Source organism: Narcine bancroftii, chromosome 9, assembly GCF_036971445.1.
Source record: "Narcine bancroftii isolate sNarBan1 chromosome 9, sNarBan1.hap1, whole genome shotgun sequence".
Classification (NCBI taxonomy): Eukaryota; Metazoa; Chordata; class Chondrichthyes; order Torpediniformes; family Narcinidae; genus Narcine; species Narcine bancroftii.
In genome coordinates, this window is record NC_091477.1 from 26,417,488 (window position 1) to 26,435,566 (window position 18,079).

General features: G+C 38.7%; 2 protein-coding genes across 9 annotated transcripts in view; one reads left to right on the forward strand and one right to left on the reverse strand.

Annotated features, from left to right (window-relative positions):
- The window catches only part of LOC138743335 (heterogeneous nuclear ribonucleoprotein D0-like), a 31,199-nt gene extending 22,379 nt beyond the window's left edge, over positions 1–8,820 (forward strand). The window contains exon 8 of the mRNA XM_069898526.1: positions 8,689–8,820. The gene's annotated coding sequence lies outside the window, so the exon portion shown is untranslated. The remainder of the gene's footprint in view (positions 1–8,688) is intronic.
- Positions 7,581–18,079, reverse strand: part of LOC138743336 (collagen alpha-1(XXIII) chain-like) — a 112,053-nt gene continuing 101,554 nt past the window's right edge. For 4 of the 8 annotated variants that reach the window (XM_069898536.1, XM_069898535.1, XM_069898537.1 and 1 more), the window contains 5 exons: positions 17,552–17,578; positions 14,931–14,984; positions 13,212–13,298; positions 10,465–10,503; positions 7,584–8,474 (listed from right to left, as the gene is read on the reverse strand). In XM_069898536.1, coding sequence (XP_069754637.1) covers positions 8,472–8,474; positions 10,465–10,503; positions 13,212–13,298; positions 14,931–14,984; positions 17,552–17,578 — 210 coding nt within the window. In that variant the 3' untranslated portion in view covers positions 7,584–8,471. Of the gene's footprint in view, positions 8,475–10,464; positions 10,504–13,211; positions 13,321–14,930; positions 14,985–17,551; positions 17,579–18,079 lie in introns of all 8 variants that reach the window. The other 4 variants (XM_069898529.1, XM_069898531.1, XM_069898532.1 and 1 more) reach the window with 3 other exon arrangements.

Sequence of the window (18,079 nt, forward strand, 5' to 3'; positions counted from 1 at the left end):
GTGTGCATTGAAAGCACACATAGGAAACTTCCACCCCAGCAGAGACCTGACTTTCATAGGGAGCCCTAGGCCTGGCTGTTACTCCACTGTGCCAAAGGAACTGACACTTTTACGTTACTGTTCTGTGGAATAATGGGCAGGCAACAACCAGCTGATAGAACAAAGCAGTGGGTGCCTCTTCACCAGGACGAGTTAGCCAAGTGAAAGTTTTGTCTTTATGGGCTGGCATTCTCTCAAGAATAAGTTACTCCACTGAAATATCCATGAAGAATAGATGGGCACACAAGGGAGGAGGTAACCAGAAAATGAGGAGTGAAAGGAATTGATGGGATTGTTCTAACAGCTGGCCTAGACCTGATGGGCCAAATGGTCTTACTTTGCATTTTTAAATCTTAAAGCAAGTGATCTCTTGGGTCTCATTCTAACCACTAGGACTAGTGTGTGAGAAACAGGAGATCCAGGATTTAATTAAATGAAAAGTGATGCATTCCTGTTCTGGAAGGTCCATATTTCATGAAAGAAAAAAAGAGCAGTTCTATAGGAACCCAAAGGCCAAAAAGTCTTTGCAAAACTCTAGATCTAAAACAAATGCTAGGCAGGGAAAGTGTGCAGGATGACTCTGTGAATGGAGAGGGTGGTGGGGGGGTGGGGGGGGGGGGGGAGATGAATTGTGATTACTATGACACTGTCAAGGCCACAACTTGGTCAAACATCAAGGGTTAATACCAGTGAGGGGCAAGTATAGAGGTCATATCAAGGGCAGAAAGACAGTCTGCCCACTTGAAGGACCCTTTGAAAAATTGTCCAACTCTGAATCTGTCCTTGGCATCAGCCCCCCTGACTTCACAGCAAACCATTCGGTTCTGGCTTTACTATCAACCTGACCATACCAATCACAGTAACGTCACAGGCTCACATTTAAGTAGGACAGAACACATATCTGAAGCCACACTGCATCTCAGTTACCACAGTAAAGTGGGCTGCACTGTTGTTCATTTGCAAAACTATAATATTTCAGGATGTGATTTTTTGGGGTGAAGAGATGGAAAATAATGCCCACAGTTTTTAATTTAACCAAATGTAAAAAATACACAAAAATGCACTTCTTGAAATAATTTAGAGGATATTGGAAGAGGTAGTAAACATTAACAGTACACATTTATATTTTGGATCAGGGACAGCTCTACTGCATGGTAATTTCTATCATTCGATGAAATTCACTTACCAAGCTGGAGTTCAGGGAAATACTGGAAAAGCTCAGCAGGTTAGGCAGTATCTAAAGGTGCACCTACAACTGAGGGGATGGAAGTGGAATGTCGTCTTCATGGGTGGCTTGATCTCTGGCACTTCTGAGATTGCACCACAGGTACACGGTGGCACAGCAGCATCAAGTTCTCACAGAGTGTTAGGGTTAACTAACTTTCCCTTTTCATTGATGCTGCCTGAACTGCTGGCATGCTTCAACATTTTCTATTTTCTTTCAAACTTCAAGCAGCACAAATACCAGTACTTAATCAAGTTTAGGATAAAGTGATAAGTGCCCAAAACAAATCTAGCAATTTATCGGTCTCCCTCAGTCTGTACCACTGTTTTAAACTGTTTAAACATGTCAGAATCTCAATTTGTCATGAACTTGTCATGAAATTTGTTGTTTTTGTGGCAACATCACTGCAAACATTTCTATAAACCACATTTCAAATAAATAGTGCAAGAAAAAGACAAAGTCTGTAGTTCATTGTTCATTCAGAAATCTGATGGTGGAGGGGAAGATGTGGGGATTCTTGAGGATAAAAGCTGTTTTCTTAACACGGTCTCATAGATTTTTAATTTAGACATTCAGCACAGTAACAGGCCCACAAGTCCATGCCGCCAAATTTACACCCAATTAGCCCACACCCCCAGTATGTTTTGATGTCAATGGTGGAGTGAAGACTGGTGCCCGTGATGTCACAGCCCAAATTAACAACCTGATGGAGTTTTGTTTTCCCTGTCCAGAACATTGGAACCTCCATACCAGAGAGTGATACAATGTTCTCTACAGTACATCTGTAGATGTTTTCAAGAGTCTTTGGTGATGTACCAAACCTTCTCAAACTCGTCACAAAGTATACCCGCTGGTGAGCCTTCTTCATGATGGCATCAACACAGAGGCTCCAACACAGATCTTCAGTGATGTTGACACCCAAGAATTTGAAGTTCTTGACCCTCTCCACTGCTGACCTCTTGAGGACTGTTTTGTGTTCTCCTGAATTCCACAATCATCTCCTTGGTTTTGCTAACGTTGAGTGTAAGATTGTTGTTGTGACTCCACTACTAGATCTATCTCCCTCCCGTACATTTCCTCATCGCCATCTGTGATTCTGCTGGCAAATGTGGTGACATCGGCAAATTTGTAGATAGCATTTGAATTGTGCCTAACTACCAGTCATGGGTGTACAATGAGTAAAAGCACGCATCCTTGAGGTGCGCCTGTGTTGATTTTCAGTGAGGCCGAAACATTGTTTTTAATTCGTACTGTCAGCATTGTATTTTTACTTCAACCAGTATCTGCAGACCTTCATGTTTTAGTTGTATGAAGGTCAGCATGCAAGAGTGAGATTGAAATATTGGCTGCATGGCGCACCAACAACAACCTTATACTCAATGTCACCAAAACCAAAGAGCTGATTGTTGACTTCAAGCTAAAGGCATACAATCTAGTGATCATTGGGAATCAGAGGTGGAGAGGGTGAGAGCAAATTTAAGTTCTTGGGAGTCACCATCTTGGAGAATCTTTCCTGGACCCAACACAAAGAAAGCACATCAGCACCTTTACTTCTTCAGGAGTTTGCAGAGGTTTGGTATGACACCAGAAACCCTGGCAAATTTCTACAGATGTGTGGTGGAAAGTGAGCTGACTGGCTACATATGGGGACACCCATAGCCCTGAATGTAAAGCCCTCCAAAAGGTAGTGGACACAATCCTCCCCACTAAGGTGTTTAGAGGTGGGAATTTTTTGAAAAAAACATTCAACATGATCTTGTTATAAAGTAAAACATTTATGGTTGGAATTAGGACATTTTTTTAAAAAAAAAAATTACAGGAGTCCAATTTCCACAAAATCCAAAACTATTTTTATTAGGTAATATAGGGATAAGACCTAAATTGAAATTAACGAGATATCAGATAGAATTTGTTAAAATTGCATTAGCAGTGGCCAGAAAGAGCATTGCCGTTGGTGTAAAATCTGATTTACATTTGGAATGATGGAATTGGGAATTGTATAGTTGTGTCCCCCTTGAGAAAATGACATACAAGGAAAAAATGATATATTTTTTTTTACAAATTTGGCACACATCTACAAAATTAAATTTTTAAAGTCTCCAAGACCTGTGTGGAATCTCATTAATGATGGAATAGATATGAATTTTAGTTTAGATGGATTTTAATACTTTCAGCAGTCTTTTTATCTGACTATTATTGTATCTTGATGAGCAGAGAATCTCTGCTTACCAAGTGAGCTTTGTGAAGAACTTCACTATCATGGATCTTGATTCATTTTCATAGCAGGTGAGGTGGAAGTGTTTTTAATAGTGAATATTTTTATTGCTATAAAGCAATGTCATAAGAATGGAAACATGAAATACACTTTTAAGTCTGGTAGAGAAAGATGCAGAGAATTTCATCTCCTCTGTTTTGAAGTGCACCAGGCTAGAGCCTGTTCCTGACCTGAACTATTACTTTCAGCGTACAGTAGTTCCTATTTTAATGAAATTGCAGCTAAGATCAGGAGTAAAACCTAAGAGTTCTTAAACCTTGGCAGACTGAAGTAATATTTTTTGTAAAAACATTCATGAATGGCGTTTGCTGATTTTTCTGGCTCACTTTAAGCACTAATAGTTCAGAACTTTTCCCCATGTCAATTAACTCAAAAGTGCCATTGTGAATACATTTGATGGCTCATGCGTATTTAATACTTATAATTTAAAGGTGAACTCTATTCCTAATTCTGAGGGTGTTTCATGCAGAATTGCAGAGATTAGCAATGAGGTGGTACTAACTGAGTTGTAAACGAGCAGTATTTCCAGTTTTTGTAAACTCTGAAAAGTCTAGAAGTGTTTGATGCCCAGGACAGTTATTACAGAAATGAGTGCTGTTAGCGGATTTAAAAAAAAACACAGCAAAATCAATTTAAATGAGTGTCTGAATTGATCTTCATTAATATGGACCAATCCACTAACTGTGGTTTATATTATAATATTCTGGAGTAGGCTCACATTTTGATAAATACCGCTTGAAGTGGGCAACTGAACAGAATAAAAAATGCACTCAGGCAAGTTTCCAGGCATTCCTGGATTTACCCAAGTGGGTACAGGCAATATGGGATGGAAGACTGTACAATTGCAACATTTGTAGCCTGAAGGATTGGGCAACTTTAGTTGCCCATTCAGAGCCAGCTCTTCAGCGCTTGACGTCCTGCTTTGCGGAAACTGCCAAAATGTTTGGCCTGGAAGTCAGCCTGAAGAAAACTGAGGTCCTCCATCAGCCAGCTCCCCACCATGACTACCAGCCCCCCCACATCTCCATCGGGCACACAAAACTCAAAACGGTCAACCAGTTTACCTATCTCGGCTGCACCATTTCATCAGATGCAAGGATCGACAATGAGATAGACAACAGACTCGCCAAGGCAAATAGCGCCTTTGGAAGACTACACAAAAGAGTCTGGAAAAACAACCAACTGAAAAACCTCACAAAGATAAGCGTATACAGAGCCGTTGTCATACCCACACTCCTGTTCGGCTCCGAATCATGGGTCCTCTACCGGCACCACCTACGGCTCCTAGAACGCTTCCACCAGCGTTGTCTCCGCTCCATCCTCAACATCCATTGGAGCGCTCACACCCCTAACGTCGAGGTACTCGAGATGGCAGAGGTCGACAGCATCGAGTCCACGCTGCTGAAGATCCAGCTGCGCTGGATGGGTCACGTCTCCAGAATGGAGGACCATCGCCTTCCCAAGATCGTATTATATGGCGAGCTCTCCACTGGCCACCGTGACAGAGGTGCACCAAAGAAAAGGTACAAGGACTGCCTAAAGAAATCTCTTGGTGCCTGCCACATTGACCACCGCCAGTGGGCTGATAACGCCTCAAACCGTGCATCTTGGCGCCTCACAGTTTGGCGGGCAGCAGCCTCCTTTGAAGAAGACCGCAGAGCCCACCTCACTGACAAAAGGCAAAGGAGGAAAAACCCAACACCCAACACCCAACCCCAACCAACCAATTTTCCCTTGCAACCGCTGCAATCGTGTCTGCCTGTCCCGCATCGGACTGGTCAGCCACAAACGAGCCTGCAGCTGACGTGGACTTTTTACCCCCTCCATAAATCTTCGTCCGCGAAGCCAAGCCAAAGAAGAAGAGCCTGAAGGATTTCACATCATTTTTATATTTTGTACCAATGCTTTTTCATTACCTACCTTCCCTCATGATTCTATACACCTCAGAACAGGTTATCCCTTGGTCTCCTACATTCCAGGAGTAAAGAACCAGACTATCCATCTCTCTACAATTCAAGCCCTCCAATGCCAATAGAATCCTCACAAATCTTTTCTGCACCCATTCCAGCTTATAGACATATTTCCCATTAGTTGGGTGATCAGAGCTGCACTCAATTCTCTATGTAAATCATCAACATCTTGTACAGCTGTTATGTGACATCCTAACTCCTCTTCCTAGTGTCCTTACCAAGGAGGCATATCAAATTCCATCTTCACCTCTATTAGCGCTTTTCTTACCTACTTGTACTAAGCAAAGTTTTAAATCCCTCAAGCTTACAAGAAACAGCACATATCCTCCTCCCTCTGAACCCAAATTCAATTTCATTATTCTCAAATTACACTTGGTTCATGATAAAACTTCATTAATGGACTCCACAATTAATTGTGAAAAATATTTAAGTTGGGAGCAGGAGCCCAGAGATTGCTCGTTAATTACAGCCTATTGCTTTCAGCTGATCACCAACTGCCAAGCAATTTGCTAAGTGTTAACACATTGCAGGTTTTCTTGCAATGTTTAAACTTCAAATTTCAATCCAATAATTACACAACTTGCCAAAACTCACCAACTTCACACTCCATCTACAGTGTGCCCTATTATCTACTCCACAAGCTTGCTCCATGGTAACCCCCCCCCCCCCCCCAAATTGTCATAATTTCCTTAAAATCTCCAAACACTTCAATAAGTATGAGCTCATGGACTTTTAAACACATTTCCTTCCTTAGCCCTCAGCCTTGAACTAACTCTTGCTCCTTCTCTCCATAATCAGGTCTTCTTGTTAGTCATGCCCACCTCTTTATGCTCTCTGGATCATATTAAACTGCTTACACTCCATTTCCCTCACAGCCTCTCTGCTAATATTGTAAATTGATCCCTCTTCTTAGATACTCTTCATCTTCCTTTAAATATCACCACTTACATTCTTCTCAACTTAAACATAATTTTGGAACACTGTTCTTTCAAAATAACTGACTCAAAAATGTGTATTTACTCATCAGAACCAATTAATTTCCCATCTTTGTACCAGACAACATTTTAAACACTGGCTCAGGCTTTCAAGAGTTACAATATCAGAGCAAAAAAAAAATTGTTTCGAATCAAAATCTTCTATTCCTTAATTCTCAAATTCATCACCATATATTACTTTTAAACATTTTTATGCCACATCTTTTTAATAGCAACTCACACAGCTCTGCAACTCAGTAAATACTGTCTATTGCTTACAGCTGATAGATTATTAGTTGTTAACTCCCAATGCTAAACATTCTGTGTTAAATGTTGACTTACCATCATTTCTGTGGCCTGATCAAAATATTCATGATGCACTCAAACTCTGGTTAGGCTATATCCTCTTGAGCTCCTAATCTGCTCTTCAAATATCCTTCCCCTTGTGTTTTCTGGGATCACTCTCACTCAGATTCAATCTCTCCCATCCAATTACACAGCAATAGCTCTAACAATGGCTTAACCAATCCCAGCCTGTTTTGGACTCACCAAAGATCAATTCTCATCCATCCAGTTCTTCATTTATGTGAAGGTCTGCAATGCCATTCTCCAAAACTGTTTAACAATTCTTCATGTATACTGATGACAACCATTTCTAATCTATTGGCTCTCACACCTTGATGAAGGGCTCAAACCTGAAATGTTGGTTGTGTATCTTTATCTTTGCTCTATAAAGACCTGCTGAATTTCTCCAGTAATGTGCATTTTACTTCAATGACTAGGAGCATCTAGATCAGCAATGATTTCATTAAATGACAGAGGAGGTTTAAGTGGTCCACTCCCACTCATAATTGAGATGTTAAATGATTTTTGATTGCTTTATATTAAAAATAAAGTTTTGTCAATATTTCACAATTTAAATTGCAATTAACACAATTAATATTTTAACTGCACAATTACTCACATCTTTAATTAACAGAATTGAAAGCCTTAGTTATTCATTTCAATATACTTTTTCAGAAAATGGTCTAACAATTTTTAATAAAAATCAATTACTATGCAAACATTATTTATAAATACACATTTTTGGGGAAAAACATCTTTATTTTTGCTATTTCAGATTATAATTCAAGACCAAAAGTCATCGACTCCAAACATTAATATTCTGCATTTTTAAAGCATTTAAATGTATAACATATATTGTAAATGATGATGAATATATTTAATTTTCAATGAAGTAGCTCCAAGACTTAACATAAAGGCTGTACAATTTTGACTTAATGTTAGTCCAGAAATGTTTGATGCCTAGGAGAGTTATTACAGAAGTGAGTGTTGTTAGCTGAATTTTTAAAAACACAGCAAAATCAGTTTATTTAAAATTAGTGTCTGAATTGATCTTTATTAATATGTACCAATGCACTAACTGTGGTTTATATTATAATATTCTGGAGTAGGCTCACATTTTGATAAATATGGCTTGAAGTGGGCAACTGAACAGAATTTTAAAAATGCACTCAGGCAAGTCTCCAGGCATTCCTGGATTTGCCCGAGTGGGTAGTGGGTACAGATGATATAGGATGGAAGACTGTATAATTACCATATTTGTAGCCTGAAGGATTTAATACCAGCTACATGTAAAATGATGTTACCAAAAGTATTATTTACTTTCAGCTAACACAATGTCTAATGGAGAGGATACTTCCAGAAGTTACTATTCTAGTATCCAACTGATGTTACTTGTTATATCTGGTGCTTTGAATTCCACAAGTGAAATTGTGAGATATATTCATTCATCAATTTATCATAGCTAATTCATTTTACTTTTCTTCCTCAATTTTTTAAGAAAAAATGGATAAAAATAGGTAATTATATTCTGTTCCATTCAACTCAATCCTTGTCCAATATGCAAGGCTTGACATGTTATCAGTTGTTTGTTTACAACATGATGAAGAACAAGTAGTATGTACAAACTCCTTGCTGATGAGTGATCACTGAAAAAGAACACAAAATAATTGGTTATAATTATAAATGCAAATTTCAACCCCTCCATCCAGTGAAGGTGTAAACACTCACTCAAGATTCATAGTAATTTTGTAATACAAAACAATATAATTTGGTTCTAGGTTCAATTCTTGCAGATGATTTATCTTACCAAATTGAGCACTTAAAATGAATTAATGTGTTTCCTTTTCATATTCCTTTCAGGACATCACAAAATATTTCTGACTTTTAGTCACTACACTAATACAAGAAATTCAACAGACAATTTGCTAACATTCAACCACCGCTCAAGCAATATTGGATTAGAAGGCAAGGAATCTCAGAAATATGGTAAAAAAAGAATCCCATTTTAAAAATTACAATCCTGGCCATGATTTGACATAAACTTTGATTTATGTGTACTTTTTCTGATGAAATAGACTTATTAAGCCTAGAAATTCTGCTATACAGTATTTCAAATGAAAAATGTCAGCTTTGTGTGCATAAGGGCTATGTCATTTGATCATCTGGAGGCTGGTGAGCATGCGCTGTCAAAGAGCAGCAAGTGATCCATTAACATGGGACTGAAATTATTCCATGCAGGCAGGGCATGTGATTTCAAATCAGCCCTTAACCTCAGAGTTGAGATCTGCTCCAGTATTCCCCAACTCCTGATGATTTCCTCAGAATCCTGATATCTGTCCAAATCACTCTCCCTCTCTGATCACAAAACCCATCTCATCCAGATCTTTTCCCCATCCCTTGATTTCTGCCATGATCTCTACCCCATATAATTCTCACTATGTAGACCACCCCTCACCTCCCTTCGTTGCTTTGTATTAATGGAATTGCCTCTCTAATCCTATGCTGTAAAGGATGGGCTTCAAGATCTGAGCAAACCGTTGGACAATGCCTACCTACATGGCTCATGCACTGTAAGAAATTACTGCTTTTACAAGTTAAAGGGCATGGAGATTTAAAATCTTAAACTGAAGCTGAGTGCTAAACTGACTATTACAGCTGCCTAACTCTTTTATTACTGAAAATCACATTGTTAACTCAGTTGAGCTGGTTGAGAGACAAAGGTGTGTTTTATTGAGAGCTGATCAGGATAAAGAGATAAGATAAACAAAATATCTGTGAGGGGTCCACATCTGATTAAGAGAACTCATTGGAAACAGCCAGGTAAGGTCCAAAGGGCAAGGTTAGAAATAAATTATTTTCAGTTTGTTAAAAAGATATATCTGAAAATACCATGAAGTAATTAGCATTTTGTCTACAGAAATACTTGTTTTCCCAGACATTCACTAAGTCACAGTGAATGAGTAAACCTCAAAATGTCAAAAAACAAGAAGTGAAAAATGCATGTGATGAAATAAAGTAAATCACAAACAATTTGTGCAAGCAGCTTTTTTATCAAAATAAATCTTGCATTAAATTGTATCTAAGTGGAAAGAAAAATGAACTCTATTGGGTGGATCTGTGACACAATGGTTAGTTTAAAGGAGGATTGACAAAAGTAACCAATGGAAAGACAAAGGTTTCCAGCCACCTGGTTGATTCAGGCCCCATAAACTATGTTACTTGTTGCTGGTCATATCTGTGCTGTTGGGTTGATGAAGTAAACTTATGTTATTTCCCTAACATGGTTTTCAGTTTAAAACATTAATTCACAATATCTCACAGCATGAGGTTTTCAAACTGTCCTATCAATCCATCAGGAAACCCTTCCTACCTTGTCATCCTCAATTTTTCTTTCATCCATGTGCCTGACTAAGAGTCTCTTAAATGCCCCTAATGTTTCAGCTTCCACCACCACCCCTGGCAAGGCATTCTCTTTCTCTCTCTCTCTTTGTTTGAGCCACTGAATTTGTCCAGCATTCTTCTCCTGAACAAATCTTGTACATTTGTTTAAGTCAGTAAGCTCACTTTTAGAAACTAAAGAAATCTGTTTGTGATTTGAATGTTCCCATGTGAATTAAGGAAACTCAACAGTGTTACCTTGTGCCAACATCCTGGAATCGGCAGACCATCAGGGCCCTATAATTAACACAGATACATTAGAGTAAGGAATGAACAAACTGATTGATCCCGATTAAGTAACACCATTTCTTGATGATTTTTTTGTTTGAAAAGCATGCAAAAGAATGTTCAAATCTTCAAGGTAAACAAAAACTGCTGACAGCAGTTTGATCATGCTTGTAACTGTTACTTTTAATATTTATCAGAACCAGAAGGCCCAGCACTGCAGCATTCAATTGCCTGTTTTCTCCATTGATACTCCCAGATCTGCTGACTGTTGCCAATATTTTCTTGGCAGAGGATGAGTGTGACGGGTGTTCAGATCTGTAACAAATGCAGCATTTTGCTTTTGACTTACTTGGCTAAATTGTGAGTTTGTTTAAGAGGAGTATTAATGTTTCACTTCTTAGCAGAATAAGAAGGGAAGTTGAAAATTGTTGTGCTATGAAGAATATGGTAAATATGCGGTTTGAGCATTAGCTTTCACATATCAGAAAACACTGGCCTGATTATGCAGTATTCAACAGACCAGCTATGCATGCCACTGATGGGCAAGAGAATCGTACTTGCCCTTCATAGGACAATTAGGAAAGAGTGAGCTGAGAAGAAAAAGGCACAAATCTTCAACAGCATGGCTTTAAGGCAGTACCTTGTGTCATGGGAACCCATCACATTTTTAGTTGTCGGTGGGGATGGGATAGAATGTTGACAGACATACAAATATTACCATGAAATTATTGAAACATATTTGGACAGTTCTAGACCCTCATCAAGCAGCCAAAGACTTTAAATGCTTCCAGTGTTCAGGAAAATTCAAAACTATTGAAGATGACAGAGCTATTAAAAATAATTTCAGCATTAAAAACTAAAATACAAAAATAAATTCAAGCAATTAATAAAAGCCAAACATACCAATACTAACAAGGATTCCTTCCAGTTAATATCCTCCATTGATAACAATGGAAGAAAGCTCCCTGTGCAAGATCAATCCTACTACAAGATGCCTTTATAATCATTGAGTTGTACAAAACAGAAATAGGCTCCTCAGTCCAACTCATCCATGCCAACCATGATGCCTATTTGCACTTATCCCATGTCCTAACATCAGACCTGAATTCCTCTACTGCTTTCCTATTCAAGTATTTGTCCAAATGCTTTTAAACATCGGAATTGTATCTGCATCTACCACTACCTCTGGCAGCATGTTCCATATAATCACTACTCTGTGTGAAAAACCTATCCCACATATCTCCTTTAAATTAATCATCTATCACCTTAAGACTATGACCTCTAGCTTTAGACTCTCCCAATCAAGGGGAAAAACTACTCTGACTATCTACCTTATCTAACCCCCTCATAATCTTATAGACCTCTATAAATTCACCTGTCAGCCTTCTACATTCCAGCGTATTTAATCCATAAGTAAATCCCTCCCATTCCTGGCAACATCCTGGTGAATCTCTATGCACTCTTTCTAATGCTACTGCATCCTCTGGTAGTATGGCATCCAGAAGTATACACAATGCTCCAAATTTGGCCTGTAATTTTGCACAACTGCACCATGATGTGCTAACTCTTTTAGTGAATTCTTTTGCTAATGAAGGCAAACTGCCCGAATGCTTTCTTCATTATGCTGTCCATCTCTGTCACCATTTTCAATGAGCTATGAACTTACACACTAAAGCCTCACTGCACATCAACAATCCTGAGGTTCCTGCCGTTTACAACGCATATCCTGTTGTTATTTAATCACCTCACACTTGTCTGTATTAAATTCCATCTGCCACCACTTCATCCAATTTTACAATTGATCAATGTCCCCTGTGTATCCTTTCACTAACTTCTCCACTATTTATTGTGTCATGAACAAATTTACTAATCAGTCATTCTCATTCCCACATTCCCATTGAAGCCACTTATACAAATGACAAACAACACCGATACACCATTAGTAACAGATTTCCAGTCAGAAAAACATGCTTTGACCACTACTTTGGATCGATTATGCCAACACACCTTGGATCTCATTTGTTGACCTTCTGGGCCAGCCTTGTTCTGGGTATAAATTGGGTGGCACGGACTCGTGGGCCGAAATGGCCTGTTACTGTGCTCTATGTCTAAATTAAATTAAATTAAGACAATACTAAAATTGGCCATATTACTTCTTAATGTGAGTCAGTATCAAATATATTCCTGTACTAAAGGGAAGCACTGGGCAAAGTACAAAGACACTTTATGAAAATGATGGTTGCAGTTTCAGACATTTTTCAGACAAAAGTGATCTGAAAGAAATCTTTCAATAATGAATGTTTTCACATGTGAGAGATTTAGGGGTTGTAGATACAAGATACCTGTAGTTACTAATAAATCCATTTGGTAAATTAAATGTAAATCACAGACATCGTGGTTGAAGTAAAAACACAAAGCTGGAGAAACTCAGCAGGTTAAGCAGTGCCTTTTTACAAAAGTAAAAATACATAACTGACATTTCGGGCTTGAGCCCTTCATTCAATAAATCTGACAATAAATCTTAAATCTGAACACCATTTCAATGATGGAGTTCCATGTGAAAAAATCTATTTCCTTTCTAATGGCCTATCTGGCAGAATAATTCGAGTGCTGCCAACATTTTACAATATATATATTTTAAATTAAAATGTGCTTTTTCCTTTGAGTATAATTACTTAATGTGAAATTTTCAATACAACAATGCAGACATCACATACCACTGGACAAGGCTGATCTAATCCAGGAGGGCCCTGATCTCCTTTCTGCCCCTTTGGTCCTCTTTTGCCCGGGTGACTTCTTTCGCCCTGTGAAGATAATCGTGGAGGGCTTAGGAAATAAAAAGACAACTTGTTTGTAATTTATTGTGCACTGGCATTCTTTAAATATACATATTTGAGTCCAATTATAATTATATTTTTCCTCTATTATATAATTTTCAGTAGTCTGCAGCATGGTGATTTTTTTTAGTTCTGGCCCAATTGATAGAGTTCAGATTTGCACAGAATTGGTGGTTCAGTAAAATGACCAATGTGGAATTTTTGCTCTCTTTCCATTTTTTAAAAATACTGAAGCATTTGGGAGTGTGCCAAAACACATTTGTGAATTCTGTATTTGTTTATTTGTATTATGTCAACATTTTGAAAATAAAATAGTATTTTATTTGTACAATATACCTGGGCATTTTTTTATATTGTCAGGGGTAAGTTGATGTGCTATTTGAACACAAACAGTTTGTCCGGTGCATCTAATGCTCTCATCCAGTTCTTGATTATCATCTAGAGTAAAGTAAATTGGTGATGGTGGATACCTCTGAAGCCACTGAGAAGGATAATCAACTTGACAATTCTAACTGGCCAATGCTTCAGAGAACCAGGCTTAATCAAATGGCATATGCCAGGGCCATGAGTTTACAGATTATAATGGTGTACATTTCTGATGCTGCTTTTTCACAGTTGCTAATGGGTGTTGAGTTTTAAGCAGTCAAGTCTATCCCACTTGCCCCATACACAGTCTGGCAGCTTAAGGCCTTCAGTTGTGGCCTCTCACCCTTTGCTCCAACAAGAAAAGCTCTAGCTCTGTTCACCTTGCCTCATAAGACAAGTTATTTTATCCAGACAACATCGTGGTAAATCTCCTCTGTACCCTCTTTAAAGCTTCCACATCCTTCCTGTAATGAGGTAACCAGAACCAAGATGGCAGTACCTGGGCTGGGATGCATACCATGAGCGATGCAGACTCCAGGAGAGCGGCTGACCGGCACAGGGCATCAGAAACAGGGAGCACATGCTCCCCCTCCCCATGTTGAAAAGGAGAAGCATGGGAGACAACCCATCAGGGATGTTAACTAAGGCAGGCAATCAGCAAGGAGTTCAGCAGTGGAAGGACAGGCAGCTGGTGAAGTGATTGAAGGACTCACACCAGGCTGCGGGAAACAGCCTCATGGGAACCAGGTATTGGAACTAGGATTCTAGAGAGTGCTGAGGGCAAGAAGAGCTCCCAAAGGGCTTGGGGTGGTGAAGGGTTCCTGACTGTATTGGAGGTTGGACCTTAAGCTTGGTTTACTGATAAATCAAACAGGAATCCGTGCAGCTGTAAAGACTGTGGGAGCGCTCAAGGGGAATCCATGGATACTAAGTGACTTTGAAGAGACTCTCTTTTGCTTCTCTTTCTCTTATTGTTGGGGGCACCAGGCAATGCTCATGGAGACTCTTTGTTTGCCTTATGACAGACAAAAGTTGAAGCATATCATGCACAGTATGTTACATTTTTCCATTATTACATGACAATAAAAGGAACCTTCAATAAAAAGAACTTTGAACAATAAACTCATTATCACTGATAGCTGCAATGTTATAATCACATAAAAGGCATACATTTTATAATTTTTCTTTTTAATTTCAAGTTATAATTCTTTCTGGCTTTAATATATATTTTACCTTGTCTCCTCTTTCTCCTCTGTTCCCTTTGTGTCCCCTGAGTCCTGGAAAGCCCTACAATCAATAATAATGTGAAATATTTGTATACAATCATTCAATGTGGCAATGTTACTTATATGTGTAACGTAGCTCTCAGAAAATTGTAATTTAATACAAATGTAATCTAGTACAAATGTTCAGAGTCATTACAAATGCATGTGACAGAAATTTATACAGTAAAACATTTGAATATTCATTTTATTTGGAATTTTTCTTCAGAAACATGGTTAGCATAGCAGTTGGCATAACGCTACTACAGCACTAGCGACCTGGGTTCGAATCCTGGGCTGTCTGTAAGGAGTTTGTACGTTCTCCCTGTGCCTGCACGGGTTTTCTCTGGGTTCTCCCCTTTCCTCTCCATCCTCCAAAAAACATGTTTATAAGTTAATTGGTGTATTTGGGCGGCAGGAGCTCGTGTTATAAATCTAAAGAAAATTTCAGGCACTTGGGAACTCTAATTTGCTAATAAAAATAGTGTATAACCAAAAATAATATGGAATATTCTTCAAGTATCCCTACTTAAATAGTGGTCAACAGATTCTCATCAGGTAACAGAAAAGCGCAGAGAGAAGACCTGCACAGCAGGCTGTGAGCTTGTTAAGCACAACTCATTTACTTCCAGTTTTGCGCTGCAGCCTTTAAGACCCTCTGGAGCCCACGCTTACATCCCAGAACTCACGTCACGCTGATGTAAGCGTGTACGCATACTTCTGGTCTGTTCTGGAAGAGAAGGACCTGTGACGCCATCTTTGCCGCAGCTGCTCTGCTGACCACACTTAACAAGTGGAGGCGGTTCGCTGTTACAAATATATGTGCCGCACAAGAGGCCTACTTCTTTCCTGGAGCAAAGGTTATCCTTAAAGTTTATACAATTGATTGGTGTGTTAGAGGGTCACAATTTTTTTCCCTGGAGTAGGGGAGTCTAAAATAAGAGGGCATGGGATCAAGGTGATATGAAAAATATTTAAGGATGATCTGGGGCCAAGCTTTTCACACATAGGATGGTAAGTATATGGAATGAGATGCCAGAGAAAGTGATAGTGGAAAGTACATTTGCAGTTCAAGTTCAAGATTATCACCATCCGATTGTACAAGTATAACCCGACGAAACAGCATTCTTCAGTCCTTTGTGCAACACTCTGAAACACACATACAAACTATATTCACAGTTTGTATATAGAAATATTAAAATGGGATAGGAAAGGTTTAGCGGGATATGGGATAAATAAAGGAAAATGGAATGGATACATAGGTGGTAATCTTGGTCAGCATGGACAATTTGGGAAGAAGATCCCATTTCCTTGCTGTGAATTTAAGAACTTGAGAAACTGGTTGCATGAAATCAAAAGAGAACTGAGAAAAAGAGGGTTATGTAATAGGGAAATCTGAGGCAGTTGTTACAGAAGGTTATTAGGTCAAAGGGTAGTGCTGTGCTGTAGAATTCTATGGTTTACGATAAGATTCTGGCCTTCATGCCTCATTGAATATCTGGTTATTATAGAGTTGCACAACAAAAAAAGGGCCTTTTGCCACAACTTGCCCTTGACAACTAAATTATCTTTGTTAGTCCCATTTGCCTGTATTAAGCCCATGTTCTTCTAAACGTTTCCTATCCATGTTTTTAATGTAATTGTACGTGCCACTGGCAGTTACTACTGAGCGAAAAATTGGTCTTCCAGGACAATTTAAATTTCCAATCAGAGGACATGGGTTAAGGGTGAAAGGGGAAAGGTTTAGGGGAAACATGAGAGAGAACACACAGAGTGGTGGGAGAGTGGGATGAGCTTCCAGTTGAAGTAGGCTCAATTTTAACATTTAAGAAGAATTTGGAAAGGTACATGGATGGGAGGGGCGTGGAGGGATAAGGACTGGGTGCACGTCAGTGGGACAAGGCAGAAAAAAAGGATTTGGCACAGACTAGAAGGGCCAAAGGGGCCCGTTTCTGTGCTGTAAAGATCTATGATTCTATGAACAGGCAGAAATGTGAGGGACAGGTCAATGAAAGAATGCAGACAGCCATTTTCCAATCAATGCCATTTGTATTTCAGATTCCTAAACCTACTGTATTTAATTTTTACATAACTTTTTTTGGTCAAAAATATCAACACCAGATCCTGGTTATGAGACACTTTATGATGTTTTGGTGAGAGGCTTACAAAAGATAAAAGAGAACATTTTGGAAAATACTGACGTTCAGATTATAAAATCTCCCATACAGAAGATGATCTGTTTCTGTCATGAAGCATGACTGCAATTTGTCTTTTACTGGGTAATGACATATCTGAATCTAAAATGACAAACCTTAGGGATTCTGTCAGTGAACATTCATTTTGTGTCCACTGTTAATATCATGTGTATTAATTATCTCTATAAATAGTATCCTCATAACATCTTCTGTTTACATGTTCTAGAAAATATGATTATTTTTTGCCAGATAGATGATGCTGAAGTAGAAATCTGTACAGTTGCAGGCTCTTGATATAGTAATCTCAGGTTGTTTTGATTTTCAACATCTATTTAATTATCAATTTTGCCTTCCAATTTAGAAGAGTATTTTGAACATAATGCCAAAATATACTTACATCTAACCCTGGTTCACCAGGTTTTCCCTGCATAAAAAAGAGAAAGGAAGCAAATGCTAAATTTCAGTGCCAGATATCCAGACTTAATCTTTGCCTTAAAATAAGAAATATACCATGCCACACCAGATGTCAGAACTAAAATTAAATAACACCAACAGTCCTAAACAGTCGTATGTATCAGAGCAAGTTCATTAATCAAACATTGCCAGAGAAGGCTCAATTCCAAAACAAATTCAGGTTGAAGAAAATGATTCCTCTGTTCAGTAACCTAATCATCTTCTTATGTTAGTAGTATCAAATTTTGTTTGATATCGTCTCTGTGATGCAATTCTATGTGAAAGGTTCTATGTCATTACTTGGTTCTGAAAGTCAAGTGTCCCTGAATGTGTATATGCTAGTTGAACATATAAATAGGAGCAGGAGTCGGCCATTCACCTGCTCCACCATTCAATGTGATAGGGTGGCCATTCCAAAGGAGGATATGGTCATAGGCATATATGTATACAGTGTGTTTTCATTTGTTGTTTT